Consider the following 15,802-nt stretch of genomic DNA (forward strand, 5'->3'; position numbering starts at 1 on the left):
GCAAAGTGAGAGAAAGCGAACTAGCGATGCAATAAATAAATAAAGTGCAGCGCAGGGCCAGCCCAAGGCATAAGCAAACTAAGGAGCCGCTTAGGGCCCCTCTCAGTGGAGTAAATTTTTTTTAGCATAGTTTTCTACATCATTATAACAAAAACACACAATTTCACCATGAAGTGATTTCTTTTTACAATAATATATATTTGATAATGTGTGTAATCATTATTTTATGGATTAAAGGAAAAAAAAATTAATTGCTCTTGGGCGCCCCTGGTGGCTGCGGTAGGTCACGCACGTTTCACTGGTAACATGAGCTGCCGGTGTAATGTGCAGAGCATCCAAACGTTCAAAGCTCCAGTCAGAAGTTAAGTAAGCAAAACAATGTCTCAAAAATTACTTATTCTTCAGGGAGGGAGAAAAGAAAGAGGAAGATTAGAAAAAAGACAAGATAAAGGGTTGTTCTAATGTGTCTTGGTAATGTTTATCAAAAAGATTTGTGAAGCTGCAAATAGAAAATTAGCTTGAACGGTCCAGTTCAACAGCCAAACATTTATGGTAGGGTCTTTGTGTTTGTATGAAATTGAGTTTTAACTTTAAATGAGTTGATTCTGAGTTGACTCTCTGTATATTTCTCAGGTATTTTTGGCTTCAAAACATTGTGTTTGACAACAATAATTAAAACTTCTCAATGTTTGACATTGTCTAGAAAAATGTTTTTACATCAGGCTACACAGATGCTGCATTAATATATCAATGAGCTACTCTAAGCTGTAGTTGGCAATATGTTATTTGTATTAGTTCAGTGGTTCTTAACCTTCTTAACGGCCTGTTTTTTTTCAGCCTGGAAGGAAAAAGAGGAAATATAGCAGAGACATTAGTATAATAAATAAATATTTTAAAAAGAAGTGTGAGCAAAACTAATCAGATCCACAGTGTGTCACCATCATATTCATTCAAACCCGGTTTACCACCCGGTTTACAAGATGAAGCATTAAAAAGTCAGAAATAATTACTAAATTATTTTAGTAATTAAAAAACTAAATAATTAGTTTTTTAATTATTTAAAAAACTAATTTAAATAGTTTTTTAAATTCTCTCTATTAGAACGGTTAGAACAACTGTTCTATGAGCTGAAAAATTTTCAGCTCATAGAAAATTTTTTGGACAGCATTAAAAGTCGTGCCAACCTGTCTGAAGAAATGTGTTGAAGTCATCATAACAGGCTTCAGTCACCAACATGACATACTAATACTAAAAATCATTTTGGCAGTTTTTATATATGCCACAGGTACAAAACACCAGAGTCAAATGGCTCAATTGCCTCCTCATTGTGTAGATACGTTCTCCAGAGTCCCGCTAATCACCTAATTTTATTCAGGTGCAGCGGCACATCTAAATGTTGTAGGACAGTGGTCCTCCAGGACTGGAGTTTGACACCTGTGTCATAGATCAAGTCAACGGTTCAGCACAGCCACTCCCCCATTTTGCTGTCTACAGCCAAAAACTTAAAGAAAATGACCTCCGCAGCTAAATAATATTAACTCAAATGGCCTCCAGATTTTCCTGACAGTTTTAATGTTCGGTTAAGATAATAAACAGTCATATATATCGTGATATCCAAACAAATAAATGTACGTTAAGCGAACTGTGTGTATGAATCGATACTCTTACGTAAACGGAAAAATAATGTCTCCATAAAAAATAGTCAAAAACATGATCATTTTAACATGGAACTTACCTTGTTATAATAAGCTCCAGACAAGACGTCATACTGCTGCCTCCACTCCTCAGGCAAACATGTGACGCAGTTGCGGAACAAGTCGGCGTCGGCCGGGGGGCGGGGCTAATGACCGGGCTGTTTAAACTTTACCTTTAATAACATAAAGTTACCTAATTTTTAAAGTGCAANTTTGTTGCTAAAAACATCAACACTTCTAACAGATGTGTTGGACTTAATCTGAGAGAAGGGGAGTAGTTTAATTGACCAACCTAAAAAGCAGTCAGTTATAATTGCAGTTTACTAAATTGTATTTGTGAACAAACAGAGCTCAAACTTAAAGATTAAACTCATAGCATCAGATTGTAGCTGTGGTAACAAAACAAGCTAACTATGAATATTGTTCTTTGAACTTTTACAAAGTAAACTTGCCAGCTTCTTAAAATCTTATATTTAAATGTTAAACAATTTAAAATCTTTTAATTTATCTCTCCTGAAATTGAATCAAATTTAGCAGCATTGATGGAGCTCTTGACTTAATTTGGATTAAACAAAAGTGCAAATAATTGCTATTCATTTTAATTGTATATTTTGATTTGTTGTTTTTAAGACTTGTTGTGCGTTTAAGTAGTGTTTCACTGGCAATGTTTTCCCGTAACGTATAATTACCGAGTGATATTTTTAAATTTCCTGTCACCTTAACATCTTTTAATACAAAAACACAGTGAACCACCTCGACACCCTGACCACCGGGCTTAACAAGTTTTCTGAGGGAAACCCTGTACAGATGAAGCTATATCACAGATTTCAAAAGAAAATTAAAACGGGAGAACTCGGATAATATAGGAAATAGCGCCCCCTTTACTACCAGAGAACAATGGCCCCATTTCCAAATAAGGTAAGAGACTGACAGTGGTCCGTCCGCCCCTTTCTGTTTGCTGCAGCGAGGTGTACTTGCATAATATGGAAGATTTCTTCTTCACCAACACACTGCACGCCTGTTCGTGCACTGCTGCCTCTCACTGGTGGAGATGGTGTATTGCACTACTTAAAACAGCCTTAAATAATGTTTCAGATGCTAAGTTCATAAGTGCTTTGTAGACATCTTGCTGTAAAACTTTAGAAATTAAATTAAGAAATTTAAGACTAAACAACATGGCAGAGCAATATAATATTACCACATAAAGCTAATTTTGAAAGTTTAATCAATAATACTTTTAAAACAAATTTATGTCAGATCATGATTTATTGGTTAATGTCAAGTTGTCATAACAGACATTTTGAATAATGTCAACTTTGTATTAAAAGTGTCATGATTTACTGAATGACACTTTATGACAACAGTCATAAATATTCATGAAGACTTACTCATGTTCATGACAGGTGTTATGTCATGTTTATGATGGTGTCATGACAGTCTTATTCACAACCCTTCAAATAAAGTGTCACCATTTATTCTAACTGGAGCCTAAGCAACTTCCTTTGGTGTCTCAGCAAAGCCGAACCTCTGGTCAGTTTGGGGTGAGCACATCTTTCCTCAGTTGGGAGTCCTATTCTTCTGGGAGAACAAATACCGATTTAAAGGTGCAAGGCCTCTGTGTATGGCATGGAATTTAAAGTTGAGGAAAACCTGGGACCTTATTTTCATTCTCAAAGAAGTGAGGGAACTGTAATCCTCCATCATGTGGAATGCATTGTGTTCTTCATGTACCCCAGTAGAGCTCTCAAACACTCTTCAGAGACCATTATGTTTCTGACTTTTTAAATAGTAAGATGGTTTTAATTGTGCATGAGAAGAGTCTAACTGATTGCTTATGGATGGAGTACCTTAAAACTCTTCGACTGCTGAATTGTAACTGCTTTATTATACGTAAAAGTTTATTCATTTTTCTTCTCTGTTGCGCATAATCATATACTGTAAGAGGAGAATTCCAATTAGATTATGATTTTGGTTAAAGACAAAGCATGGAGAGATTGATGCAGTTTTCCTCCTTATTGATTCGATTCAGGTCCCAAAGGACAACAATGCTTCAAAATCTGTGCAAGGAAGCCAGCCAGTTTAAATTAATTCAGCCAATCTTGCTGGAGAGAGCCATAACATGTTTAGCGAGGATCAATGCAGAAACTTGTAACCAAATTATCTACAGTTTCCATTTATATTTGAAGCTGTAAGTTGGCTATAATTTTTTACAAATATTTTTCCAAATTAGTTTCAGGTTGTATTTCTTATCTTATTGTCAAAGTGCAGTTTCCATCCCATAGTGAACCTTTGAATTTAGACCATGAAATGAGGAAAATACTGTCCAGAAAGGTTATCTATGTTTTGACATGAAAACTTAAATTTAAGCCATGAGTAGTTTGAGAAATTCCACGATGAATTCAAACTTTTGTACGTAACATTATCAGAATAAGTTGCTATTGAATTGCCATTACACCCAGTTCATATTAAAACAGTTCAAGTAAAATTATGCACAGCTGACATTCATGCACCTAGTGAGTATATATGAAGTATGTTGTCATACTGAAATGCTGCCATGGTGATGACCCTTAACTCTGTACCACATGGTTCGAGCGAGTGAGCATTCTGGCCATCCTGCTGAACTGTGTCACTCTGGGGATGTTCCAGCCTTGTGGACACACTCCATACTTGCTACAGGTAAAACACAGTGTCCCACTCACACGCACACATATGAACTTAAATAAAAAAGAAATTACATACAGGTTTGTAACTTTATTAACAAACCTCAATTTTCCTTCTGCTAATCAGTTCACACTAATCCTCTGTGCGTGTGTGTATGTCTTGGTGAGTAGGCTCTGGACGATGGGATCTTTGCATTCTTTGCTGGGGAAATGGTGGTGAAAATGGTCGCTCTCGGGGTCATAGGTCAGAAAGGTTATCTAGGCGACACATGGAACAGATTGGACTTCTTCATAGTTATTGTGGGGTGAGTATCCTGCACACCCACACACATCTTAGCACACACCAACATACGCTTGACATTTAACTGGCATTAAACAAGTGTCTAAATTTTACACAAAACACACACATACACACTTTTGGCTCTTTGTTATAATGTCAGACGCGTGTGTGTGCGTGGGTGTGTGTGTGCGTGTGTGTACCATGTATTTAATACCTTGTGGGGACAATTTTCTTGATACATTACGTTGTGGGGACCAATGTACCTTGTGGGGACTGAAGCCTGGTCCCCACAAGGGAAATTATGTTTTTGGGTTAGGAGTTAAGTTTAGGACTAAGGTGTGAATTTAGTTTTGGGTAGGGTTAGGTATGTAGAAATGCATGAAAGTCAATGGAAAGTCCCCACAACGATAGCGTGACAAATATGTGTGAACATATTTGGAGATGTTTGTGTGTGTGTATGTGATAGCTTCATTGAATGACAATTGCAGAACTTGTTCCTCGTAGAGAAGCAGACCCTGATGAGTTGTTCTTTAAAGGCTTTGTATCCCAAAGAAAGAATGCCTGGTGGGCTCCTAGGGTTTGCCAAGGTCAGGCTGATCCAGATGCCAGTAATGTTTTGGTCCCACTGTTGCAGAATGCTGGAGTACTCTCTGGATGGACACAACGTCAGCCTGTCAGCCATCAGAACTGTTCGAGTTCTCCGCCCACTGCGAGCCATCAACAGAGTTCCCAGTAAGCTTAATTCCTCCATGTTTCTCTGACATTCAGCTCATTCACAATGTGCAGTATATTTATTGCTTTTCTCTAAGTGAAACTGTTCCCCTGTGGCTGACAATAACCACTGACCTTAGTTCCTCTTTTCTAAAGGTTGTATCATGATTTCTAAGTTTATTCTTTTCTTTCAGAGTGTAATATAGCTTTTTGTGCAGCAAGGCCCAAACCAAACAAAACCATTCCACAACCTTAAGTACCTGCACTGTGAAATCTAATTAGTTCACCTTACGTAATAAAAAAATGTCTAAACTCATTGCCTCAAAAAATTAAGCAAAATATTAAGGTTAGTGAGTACATAAACCTCATTTATTTTAGGTAAGCAGTACTAAATGTCCTCCAATACACTTTTATTTATTAAGGTTTTATTGGCTCGTCTTAATTTGAAAATAGTCAGACAGGAATGTGGGTATTGAGAGAGGGGAAAAACATGTGGCAAAGGTCATCAGTCTGGGACTCAAACCTGTGACAGCCGGGTCAAGGACTAACCCATATGTGGGTTGTGCTCTACCCTGCACCACCACAGCACTCTTCTCTCCCACTTCACAGAATGACTAGTTAGACTTAGACTTATTTTATTGTCATTGCACAAAGAAACATAAGTAAAATTGGTAATGAAATGTCATCGCTTGGCCACTGGAGCACACACAGAAACACAAGTGTGCCTATAATTACATAATAAACAAATAATAATCTATTGCTAAATATATATAACTTAGCAGTCTCAGACAGTTTTAGTGATGGGATTGTTGAGCAATCTGATGGCCAGTGGGAGACAACTATTTCTGAGTCTGGCTGTGCTACAGCGGATGCTATGGAATCTCCTGCCAGATGCCAACTGGGTGAACAGACCATGGAGAGAATGGGTGGAGTCAGAGAGGATCTGGTTTGCTCTGGCTAAGCAGCATCTGTGTGCAATGCTTTGGATAAGGGGGAGTGGAGCCCCAATGATCCTCTCTGCTGTCTTCACCTCTCTTCGCAGAGACTTCCAGTCTGAGGCTTTGCAGCTCCCAGACCAGATGGAGATACTGCTGGTCAGCAGGCTCTCAACTGTTCCTCTGTAGAAGGTGGAGAGGATGGGAGGAGGGCAGCTCTTCTCATTCGTCTCAGAAAGTGCAGGCGCTGCTTTTTTCACCAGTGAAGTGATGTGAGGTGTCCAGCTGAGGTTGTCTGTAATGTGAAGCCCCAGGAACTTAGTGCTGCTGATGATCTCCACTGCTTTGTCATTAGTGAGGACAGGTGTGTGGTTGGGTCGAGACCTCCTGAAGTTGACAATGATCTTTTTTGTCTTGTCGACGTTCAGGAGCAGGTTGTTTATTCTGCACCAGTCCACAAGATGTCGTACCTCTTTTCTGTAGTTCACTTCATTGTTGTCCTGAATGAGTCCCACAATTGTGTTGTCTGCATATTTCATGATGTTGTTGGTGTTAAACCTGGGACGACAGTCGTGGGTCATCAGGGTAAACAGCAGGGGGCTCAGGACACAGCCCTGTGTGGAGCCAGTGTTTAAAGAAATTACATGGGAGGTGTTATTACCCACACGGACAGACTGAGTTCTGTCGGTGAGGAAGTCCAGCAGCCAGTTGCACAGTGGAGTGATGAAGTCCAGGGAGACCAGTTTGCATACCAAATCCTGGAGGATAATTGTATTAAATGCTGAGCTGAAGTCCAAAATCAGCATCCGTACGTGGGTGTTTCTTTTCTCCAGATGTACCAGGCTCAGATGAAGAGCAGTGGAGATGACATCTTCAGTCGAGGGGTTAGGTTTGTATGCAAACTGGAAAGGGTCAAATGATGGAGGCAGTATAGAGATTATATGACCCTTAGCCACTCTCTCAAAGCACTTCATGATGATAGATGTTAATGCAATGGGTCGAAAGTCATTAAGACATGAGATGGTTGGTTTTGTGGGCACTGGAATAATAATAGCTGACATAAAACATGAGGGGACAATGGTCTGGTGCAGAGACATATTGAAGATGTCCGTTGGCACAAGGGCTAGTTGGTCTGCACATTCTTTGACCAGCCTTGCTGGAATGTTGTCAGGATGTGCAGCTTTTCATATGTTGACCTTGCCCAGGGATTTTCGGACAGCAGATGTTTCGAGCCTGAGGGCCTGTTCATCAGGGTGAGGCGTAGCTTTCCTTGCAGGGGTTTTATTTAGGGCTTCAAATCTTCCAAAGAAGTTACTGAGCTCAATAAGAAAGCTAATGTCATCTAGGCAGGATGAAGATGTGGTTTTATAATGAGTGACAGATTGGATGCCCTGCCACAGTTGTCTGGTGTTGCTGGCATCATGAAAGAAACCTTTCATCTTTTGACTGTAGGCATGTTTTCCTGCCTTGATGGTTCGGTTTAGATTGGCCCTCACTGATCTAAGTGCGACCATGTCACCAGATTTGAAAGCAGCATTTCATTAATTACATCAAATTTTTTAAAATACATAATATACAAAAAATGTTCTGTGCCTTTGTATGGACTAAGTAGATTTGGGTTTTATGTTTGTTGTTTTACTTCCTTAATTATTAAATGTCGAGGACGACATTTCTGTTGAAGGGGAGTGGTTATAAAACTATTTCAGAGGTATTTCTACCTGTTGCTTGTTGCACTTCTCTCTCTAAGTCCATAGATGCCAGGTGTAAAAGTGAAACAAAGACAATAGTCACTGTTCAACTTCACAATCAACCAAACCAATAAAATCACACCAACACCTCAACATGAGCATNACCAGATTTGAAAGCAGCATTTCATTAATTACATAAAATTTTTTAAAATACATAATATACAAAAAATGTTCTGTGCCTTTGTATGGACTAAGTAGATTTGGGTTTTATGTTTGTTGTTTTACTTCCTTAATTATTAAATGTCGAGGACGACATTTCTGTTCAAGGGGAGTGGTTATAAAACTATTTCAGAGGTATTTCTACCTGTTGCTTGTTGCACTTCTCTCTCTAAGTCCATAGATGCCAGGTGTAAAAGTGAAACAAAGACAATAGTCACTGTTCAACTTCACAATCAACCAGTATTTTATTCAATCAACCAAACCAATAAAATCACACCAACACCTCAACATGAGCATCACATACCAAAATCACACAAAACAAACAAACCAAAAAAACAAAAAACATTACGGTAATCATCTTTAGGAAAACACGAAGATGTGTCTTCAGAGAGCACTGTGTGGACAGGCGTCTCACCCAGCGATTTGACTAACTGTTGCAGCTCACATATATTTGTACCTGGCTATGTCCAGGCGATTCTTTTCTGTCTGGGATATCCAGAAGTTCACTGTCAGGAGGTGGACTCTTACTGCGTGCAAGTAGCACATGATGATGGGCTACTGCTGCACGCAGGCAGCGTGTGATGATTTGCTGCCTAGAGACAATGTAGGTGTTATTTTCACAAAATATTCCACCTAAAGACGTGGGACCAAGTTTATCAGCTGTCTGGTGCATTCCACTAAGCTATCCTCCCTATCTTCCTAAACTGCCTCAGACTGGTTTGTGAGACCACACTGAGCTCTCCTCACCCCTTCTATGACCCTGCATGATAATAATAATGCATTTTATTTGTCAGCGCCTTTCAAAACACCCAAGGACACTTTACAACATTAAAAACATTAACTAAACAGTACAAATAATAATAATAAATAAATAAGTAAACAATTAAAAAAGGCTACAAAATACAAAGCCACAAAATAACTAAAAAAAGTGAGAAGGCTAACTTGAACATATGAGTTGTGATTTGAAGGTCGGGAGAGAGTCATTATTAAGGATAGTGACTATGGTTACAGAGTTAAAACAGCTGATGTGATTACAAAGAATTAATGTTTTCATTATGGTATGTGTCAGTTGGAACAACCATAGACCATTTATGATTAGTACGTATATCATGCTTGAACTTTTCTGATTTTTGTACACCAAAATGAATCTTAAGGTAAGTTTTATTTTCACAAACATTGCTGCCTTTACCCACAGGCAGCAATGATAACATCTTGATGTTAACATCTGTGTCAAAGTGACACATGACTGACAACACAATAGCAATAGGTGGGGGAGAGGGAACATTACACTGTTCCTATTCTGAATAACAACATTTAGCAGGAAGGAAATAGAAACAAACTGATGTCTTCTTGCCTTGGTGTTGATGCTGTGTGTGTTTTTTTAGGTATGCGCATCCTGGTGACCCTCCTCCTGGATACACTTCCAATGCTGGGCAATGTGTTGGCCCTCTGCTTTTTTGTCTTCTTCATCTTTGGCATCGTCGGCGTTCAGCTGTGGGCGGGGCTACTGAGGAACCGCTGTTTCATGGGAGAGGATGTCAGAATGTGGGTTTGTAGAAAAGTCAAGCAGAAGTCACAACAAAAAGAATGTGTCAGCCTCATTGTCTTGAATGAGTCGATACATTGTGGTAGAAAACTCTTCCAATATATTTCAGTGTTGATATTACAGACAATCTGATCCTGTTTTTGCTCTAATCAAGTCTGTTTGAGAGGCAGTAAATCTATAGATTTCTCTATTTCTTCGATGTTAAAAGCACCAGGAAGGGCAACTGAAAGGATTAAGGAGGCCTGATACATGTTTTGTTTCTGTTTAGTAAGAGGTTGAGTCTCAGTGTCTCCCTGTGGTGTGAATCACATTATCACCGTCATGCTTGATCACTGTTGGATTCCTTTACACCGCTACTCTCAGTCCTGTTATTACTCATAGGCTCACAGACGTAGTCACATAGCATCCGGTAACATCATTTTCACCCCTTACACTCTGATTTCCTCATATGACTCACATAAAATCACTCACTGAGATGTATCTCTGCAGCTTCTAAAGCTGCACTTCAAGAATGAATTTGTGTCACAAACTGGCTCAATGAAAGTCCAAAATAATGGAGTCATGGTGAGGATTTCACATATTTTGACACTAAATGCAGACAAAGCAGCCATTTAATTTTGGGAATCAGCAGGCTCATTGGGGTTCTCCACTCAGATGGTCCTGGTGCAAGAGGCAATTTAGGCTAAAGTTTATTTTAGAAGCTCATTCACATGTGTCACAGAGCAGGAAGAAAGTTTGTCAACATAAATCCCATTATTTTCCTCATTATTCCTGCAAAAAGATACTTTAACATTGGCAGCCCCTAGCCCAACATGTAAAGGGCTACATGTTGTGACTTGTTGGAATGTAAATTTAAACAAGTCACAACGTGCTTCATGAATGGGACCCACTTTTGTTGATTCACTACAACCTGTAATGGCAAAACCAGCTTAGTTTCCCATGTGAGTCTAATCAATGTGCATAATGCGATGCAAGTGGGCTCAAAGTGACACAACTGACAACACAATAGCAGTCATTATATCTGGCTCATTAAAACTCATTATAATTAATCAGAGTAGCAACATATTTCAATAAAAATGTGTGAAGTGTTTTATTTGATATAGGTTAAACAATACAAAGATTATTTACATTCAATTTTTACATTACAAAAATGACCTCAAACAGGCTTTGCTTGATCATCCAACCATCTCACCCAGAATGAATCACTACTAATTTGTTATAGTCATATAAAACATATCAAAGTATTGTTTTACTTGCAGCTATTCACAACTGAAGCAACAGTATGCTGTTTTGAACAAATCAAATACATAAAAAATGTAAATACAAACACAACAGACACAAGGAATGATCCCATATTTAGCTTGTTGCATCTCTCCTGCTTCACAAAGGATTTACTTTGAACAGCAGTTTTGCAGTCTCTTAGGCTGAAGTAATTGTATAACTTAATGTGAAAAAGGTCTGCAGTCTTTTCTGGTTTCAATAAACTCCTACTAATTAATCTTCATCAAGAATACAAAAACTTATGCTTATGTGGGTCAGTTGTCTTTGTAAAGTCAGAGCTTTTAGATGTTTTAGTAGTTTACAACATAACAATTATTTTCATCCTTCTGTCTACTCTTCAGGGCCCAAATGTAAATGTATTATAGAGGTCTAGTACCTTCTCTAGCTCATGAAATGATAAAACTCATTATAGTGGTTAGAGTAATTTAGTCCAGATTTTCTTGGTCTATATAGTGCACAGCGTTTCCCCCAGAAAACTTGCTAAGCCCGGTGGTCGGGGCGTCGAGGCAGTCCACCATGTTTTTGTATTAAAAGATGTTAAGTTGACAGGAAATGTAAAAGTATTACTGTGTAATTATATGTTATGGGGAAATATCCATCCATCCATCCATTTTCTTTACACCCTTGTCCCTCAGTGGGGTCAGGAGAGGTGCTGGTGCCTATCTCCAGCTAACGTTTCGGGCAAGAGGCGGGGTCACCCTGGACAGGTCGCCAGTCTGTCGCAGGGCAACACAGAGACAGACAGGACACACAACCATGCACACACACATTCACACCTAGGGACAATTTGGAGAAGGCCCCCAAGGGCTTCAAGGGCCCCATAAACACTAATATTTTAAAACAGAGCTGTGTTACATTAATGTAACACTTGTTTATTAGATTATCAATCCTGTTAAATTTGATTAAATTGTTTAGGCATACATAAGTTAAAACATTTTAAAATGTTAAACATGTAGATGCAAAATTTTAAGGAGCTGGCAAGTTTACTTTGTAAAACTTCAAAGAACAATAATCTTAGGTAGATTGTTTTGTTACCATACCAACAATCTGATGCTGTGAGTTTAATCTTTGAATTTACAAATACAAATTAGTAAACTGCGATTATAACTTATTGCTTTTTAGGCTGGCCAATTAAACTACTCCCTTCTCCCTTATTTCACTAACTCTAACACAGAAGCTGTTAGAGGTGCTGATGATTTTAGCAGCTAGAGGGGCCCCTAAGTTAAAGTCTGCGCAAGGCCTCATGCAGCCTTGGACCGGCCCTGCACAATGAGTAAATCCGCTGCACTGCGCAGAGATGTGCAACAAACGGGAGATTTAATTCAATGCTACTAATGTGGCTTTAGTAGCTCTTTCATTTCGTGTCTGTTGAGTTTTTAATCGTCACAGAAACTGTTTTGGTTGGTCGAGTTTATGGGACAAGTTTCTCAGATCTCCGCGTGCATTAACTCTAAGTAGACAACGCATTTGATATGGGTTGATGCATCATGTAACCGGAAAAATAATACTAAAAATAATAATAAAATAATATAAAATCAGCGTGATGCATGACTCCGAGGAGAGCGCGAAAGCTCTTCATCGGGCTGAACCTGCATGATCAGATTAGCGCTGCTCGTTATCCACAAACGCTCCGGCCAACCAGGACCACAGACATAAACTTTACAGGGAAAACAGACACAGAGCCACACGCTGGGCAGCGCGTAGAGATGTAAACGCCACATATAATTGTTCGTTCACAAAGATAAATCATTCTCACCGCTCCACAACGCGCACCTCTGAATTCGCTACAAGTTATTCCTGCGGTTCACATTGAGCTGCGCAACCAGAGCTAACGTGGCGGGTTTTAAACTCTTACGTAGAGTTCTCCAAAGGATCATAATTCCTCACAGCAAGTTGATGTAAGTATCCATACAGGTCAGCCTGTGTCCAGTTTGAGTGAAAGGAGGCGCGCGTGATCCCGCTGAGGTAAAGCAGCGGCAGCGCGAGGCAAAGCGCAGAGGCGCCAGCTGTGTGATTGGTCCACGCGCCGTCGGCTTTAAATGCATAAACTATAAACTTATCTATTATAAACCTACCCTTTAGGAATAAATCTGCTCTGCTAGTGAAATGCTGAGAGCAACAGAGACGCTTCCAGCCCGGCCTTAAAAAAAAATTAAAAAAAAAAACGATTTTTTTTATTATTTTTTTTTATTTATTATTACTATTATTTTCCTAGAAACTTAAACAAGCAACGCTTAGCCTGGCGGCGGGGCTAGTAAAGCATGGCGGGCCGCCAGGCTTATAATACACTGGGGGAAACCCTGGTGCAATTTTAATGCTTTTCTAAATCTAAATTTTTCATTGGAACCAAAAGAAACCATAGAACACATTTTTATTTTTAATAAACAGCATAAAAATTGCCAATAAACCAAAACTTTGTTGCTCTGAGTTGCATGAAGCTGTAAGGCAGATAGAAAGTTTAGCATTATTAATGGTGGCAGTAAGTTGCCATGGAGTTGCCAAAGTGCTGCCACATCCATCCATCCATCCATCCATCCATCCATCCATCCATCCATCCATCCATCCATCCATCCATTTTCTTCCAATCCCGGGTCGGGTCGTCGGGGTAGCACCCTAAGAATAGAGGCCCAGACTTCCTCTCCTGAGCCACTTGTTCCAGATCTTCCGGGGGAATCCCAAGGCGTTCCCAGGCTAGCCGAGAAACATTGTCCCTCCATCGTGTCCTGGGTCTTCCCCGGGGCCTCCTCCTGGTGGGACGTGCCCTGAACACCTCACTAGGGAGGCGTCCAGGAGGCATCCTGACCAGATGCCCAAGCCACCTCAAGTGGCTCCTCTCGACGTGGATGAGCAGCGGCTCTACTCTGAGTCCCTCCTGGATGACCGAGCTTCTCACCCTATCTCTAAGGGAGAGCCCAAACAGCCTGCAGAGAAAACCCATTTTGGCCACTTGTATCTGCAACCTCATTCTTTCGGTCATGACCATAGATGAGGGTAGGAATGTAAATCGACCGGTAAATCGAGAGCTTCGCTTTTTGACTCAGCTCTCTCTTCACCACGACGGACCGGTACAGCGCCCGCTTCACGGCAGATGCTGCGCCAATCTGCCTGTCGATCTCCCACCTCCCTTCTTCCCTCATTCGTGAACATGTTTAAACTCCTCCACTTGGGGCAGGACATCCCCCCTGACCAGGAGAAGGCATGCTACCCTTTTCCAGCTCAAGACCATGGTCTCGGACGTGGAGGCACTGATCCTCATCCCGGCCGCTTCACACTCGGCTGCGAACCGCTACAGTGAGAGCTTCAGATCACGATCTGATGAAGCCAACAGGACCACATCATCCACAAAAAGCAGAGATGCGATCCTAAGGCCACCAAAACGGATCCCCTCAACATCTCGGCCGCGCCTAGAAATTCTGTCTATAAAAGTAATGAACAGAAGCGGTGACAAAGGGCAGCGTTGGTGGAATCCAACTCTCACCGGAAATGAGCCTGACTTACTGCCGGCAATGCGGACCAGACTCTGACACCGGTCATACAGGGACCTGACAGCCTGTATCAAAGGGCCCGATACCTCATACTCCCGGAGGACTTAAGAGTGTGACCCCTCTGTAATTGGAGCACCTCTGTAATTGGTGGTCCCCCTTTTTTAACAGGTGACCACCACCCCAGTGTGCCAATTGCCCCTGAAGGGGAATTGCCCCTGATGTCCATGCAATTTTGCAGAGTCGCGCCAACCAACACAACCCTACAACATCTAGAGCCTTAAGGAACCCACATCAATGCCAACTTTATGGAGAAGAAATTAATCCTTATATAATCCAATGTTTTCAGGTTTTATACGGTGACTATGCCATAATACAGGATCAAAACTCAAAAACTGCTATTTAATTTAGGAATAATAACAGGTCAGGCTAAAAGAGCAACCACAGTTCACCCTCCTGTCACAGACTGTCACAACACTGATCAACAGCATTGTCATGTTTCTGGGTCATTTTCAGATCCACATGCAGAATCATTTACAGAATGGAGTGAATATGATATAGGGACTTTATTTACAACAACATAATAAAGTGCAAAATGACCTATGCGCATTTTATCCTGGGATACATTCAGAACCATAATAAATGGGACATTGACCAACATATTTGATTTTGATGATGGCACTCATCAAAATGTAAATTTTGTATCTGGAAAAAATAGCATTTTTCCAGAAACAAAAGTTTCTGTATCTGAAAAAGATGGATCTGGAATATACACTGCTCAAAAAAATAAAGGGAACACTCAAATAACACATCCTAGATCTGAATGAATGAAATATTCTCATTGAATACCAATGGAGGCCTGGATTTGGAGCCACACCCAAAATTAAAGTGAAATGTTCCCTTTATTTTTTTGAGCAGTATATTAAAAAGTGTTATCAGGAAAACCTCCAAGCACACTAGTTTTTCCTTAACATTTTTACAAATAATGATGACAACCTTGACAACATAGAATAAATAGCTCCTAATTTTCATAAATATTTTGTAAGTGTGTAAGTGTGGTCTAAATTGTGCCATGTGATGAACTGGCAACCTGTCCAGGGTGACCCCACCTCTTGCCCATTGGCCACTGGACATAGGCACTAGCATCCCTCCAGACCCCACTAGGGATAAAGGTGTAAGAAAATGGATGGATGAGTCAAAATTGGCCAAAGAAATTACAGAGCCCACAGTAACTGAAACACTAAATGATGCATTAATAAGTAGGAATCCAGATTGCAGGTGGTGCTCACAGTAGTGGAAGGAAAAG

At 40.1% G+C, this 15,802-nt stretch overlaps 1 protein-coding gene across 2 annotated transcripts in view; it reads left to right on the top strand.

Moving 5' to 3' along the window:
* Positions 1-15,802, top strand: part of LOC103130789 (voltage-dependent T-type calcium channel subunit alpha-1G-like) — a 166,375-nt gene that overhangs the window by 56,882 nt on the left and 93,691 nt on the right. For both annotated transcript variants that reach the window (XM_016666184.1, XM_007542289.2), the window contains exons 3-6: positions 4,277-4,370; positions 4,526-4,659; positions 5,269-5,366; positions 9,573-9,732. In XM_016666184.1, coding sequence (XP_016521670.1) covers positions 4,277-4,370; positions 4,526-4,659; positions 5,269-5,366; positions 9,573-9,732 — 486 coding nt within the window. The remainder of the gene's footprint in view (positions 1-4,276; positions 4,371-4,525; positions 4,660-5,268; positions 5,367-9,572; positions 9,733-15,802) is intronic.

Source organism: Poecilia formosa, unplaced genomic scaffold (assembly GCF_000485575.1).
Source record: "Poecilia formosa unplaced genomic scaffold, Poecilia_formosa-5.1.2 Scaffold676, whole genome shotgun sequence".
In the NCBI taxonomy this organism is placed as follows: Eukaryota; Metazoa; Chordata; class Actinopteri; order Cyprinodontiformes; family Poeciliidae; genus Poecilia; species Poecilia formosa.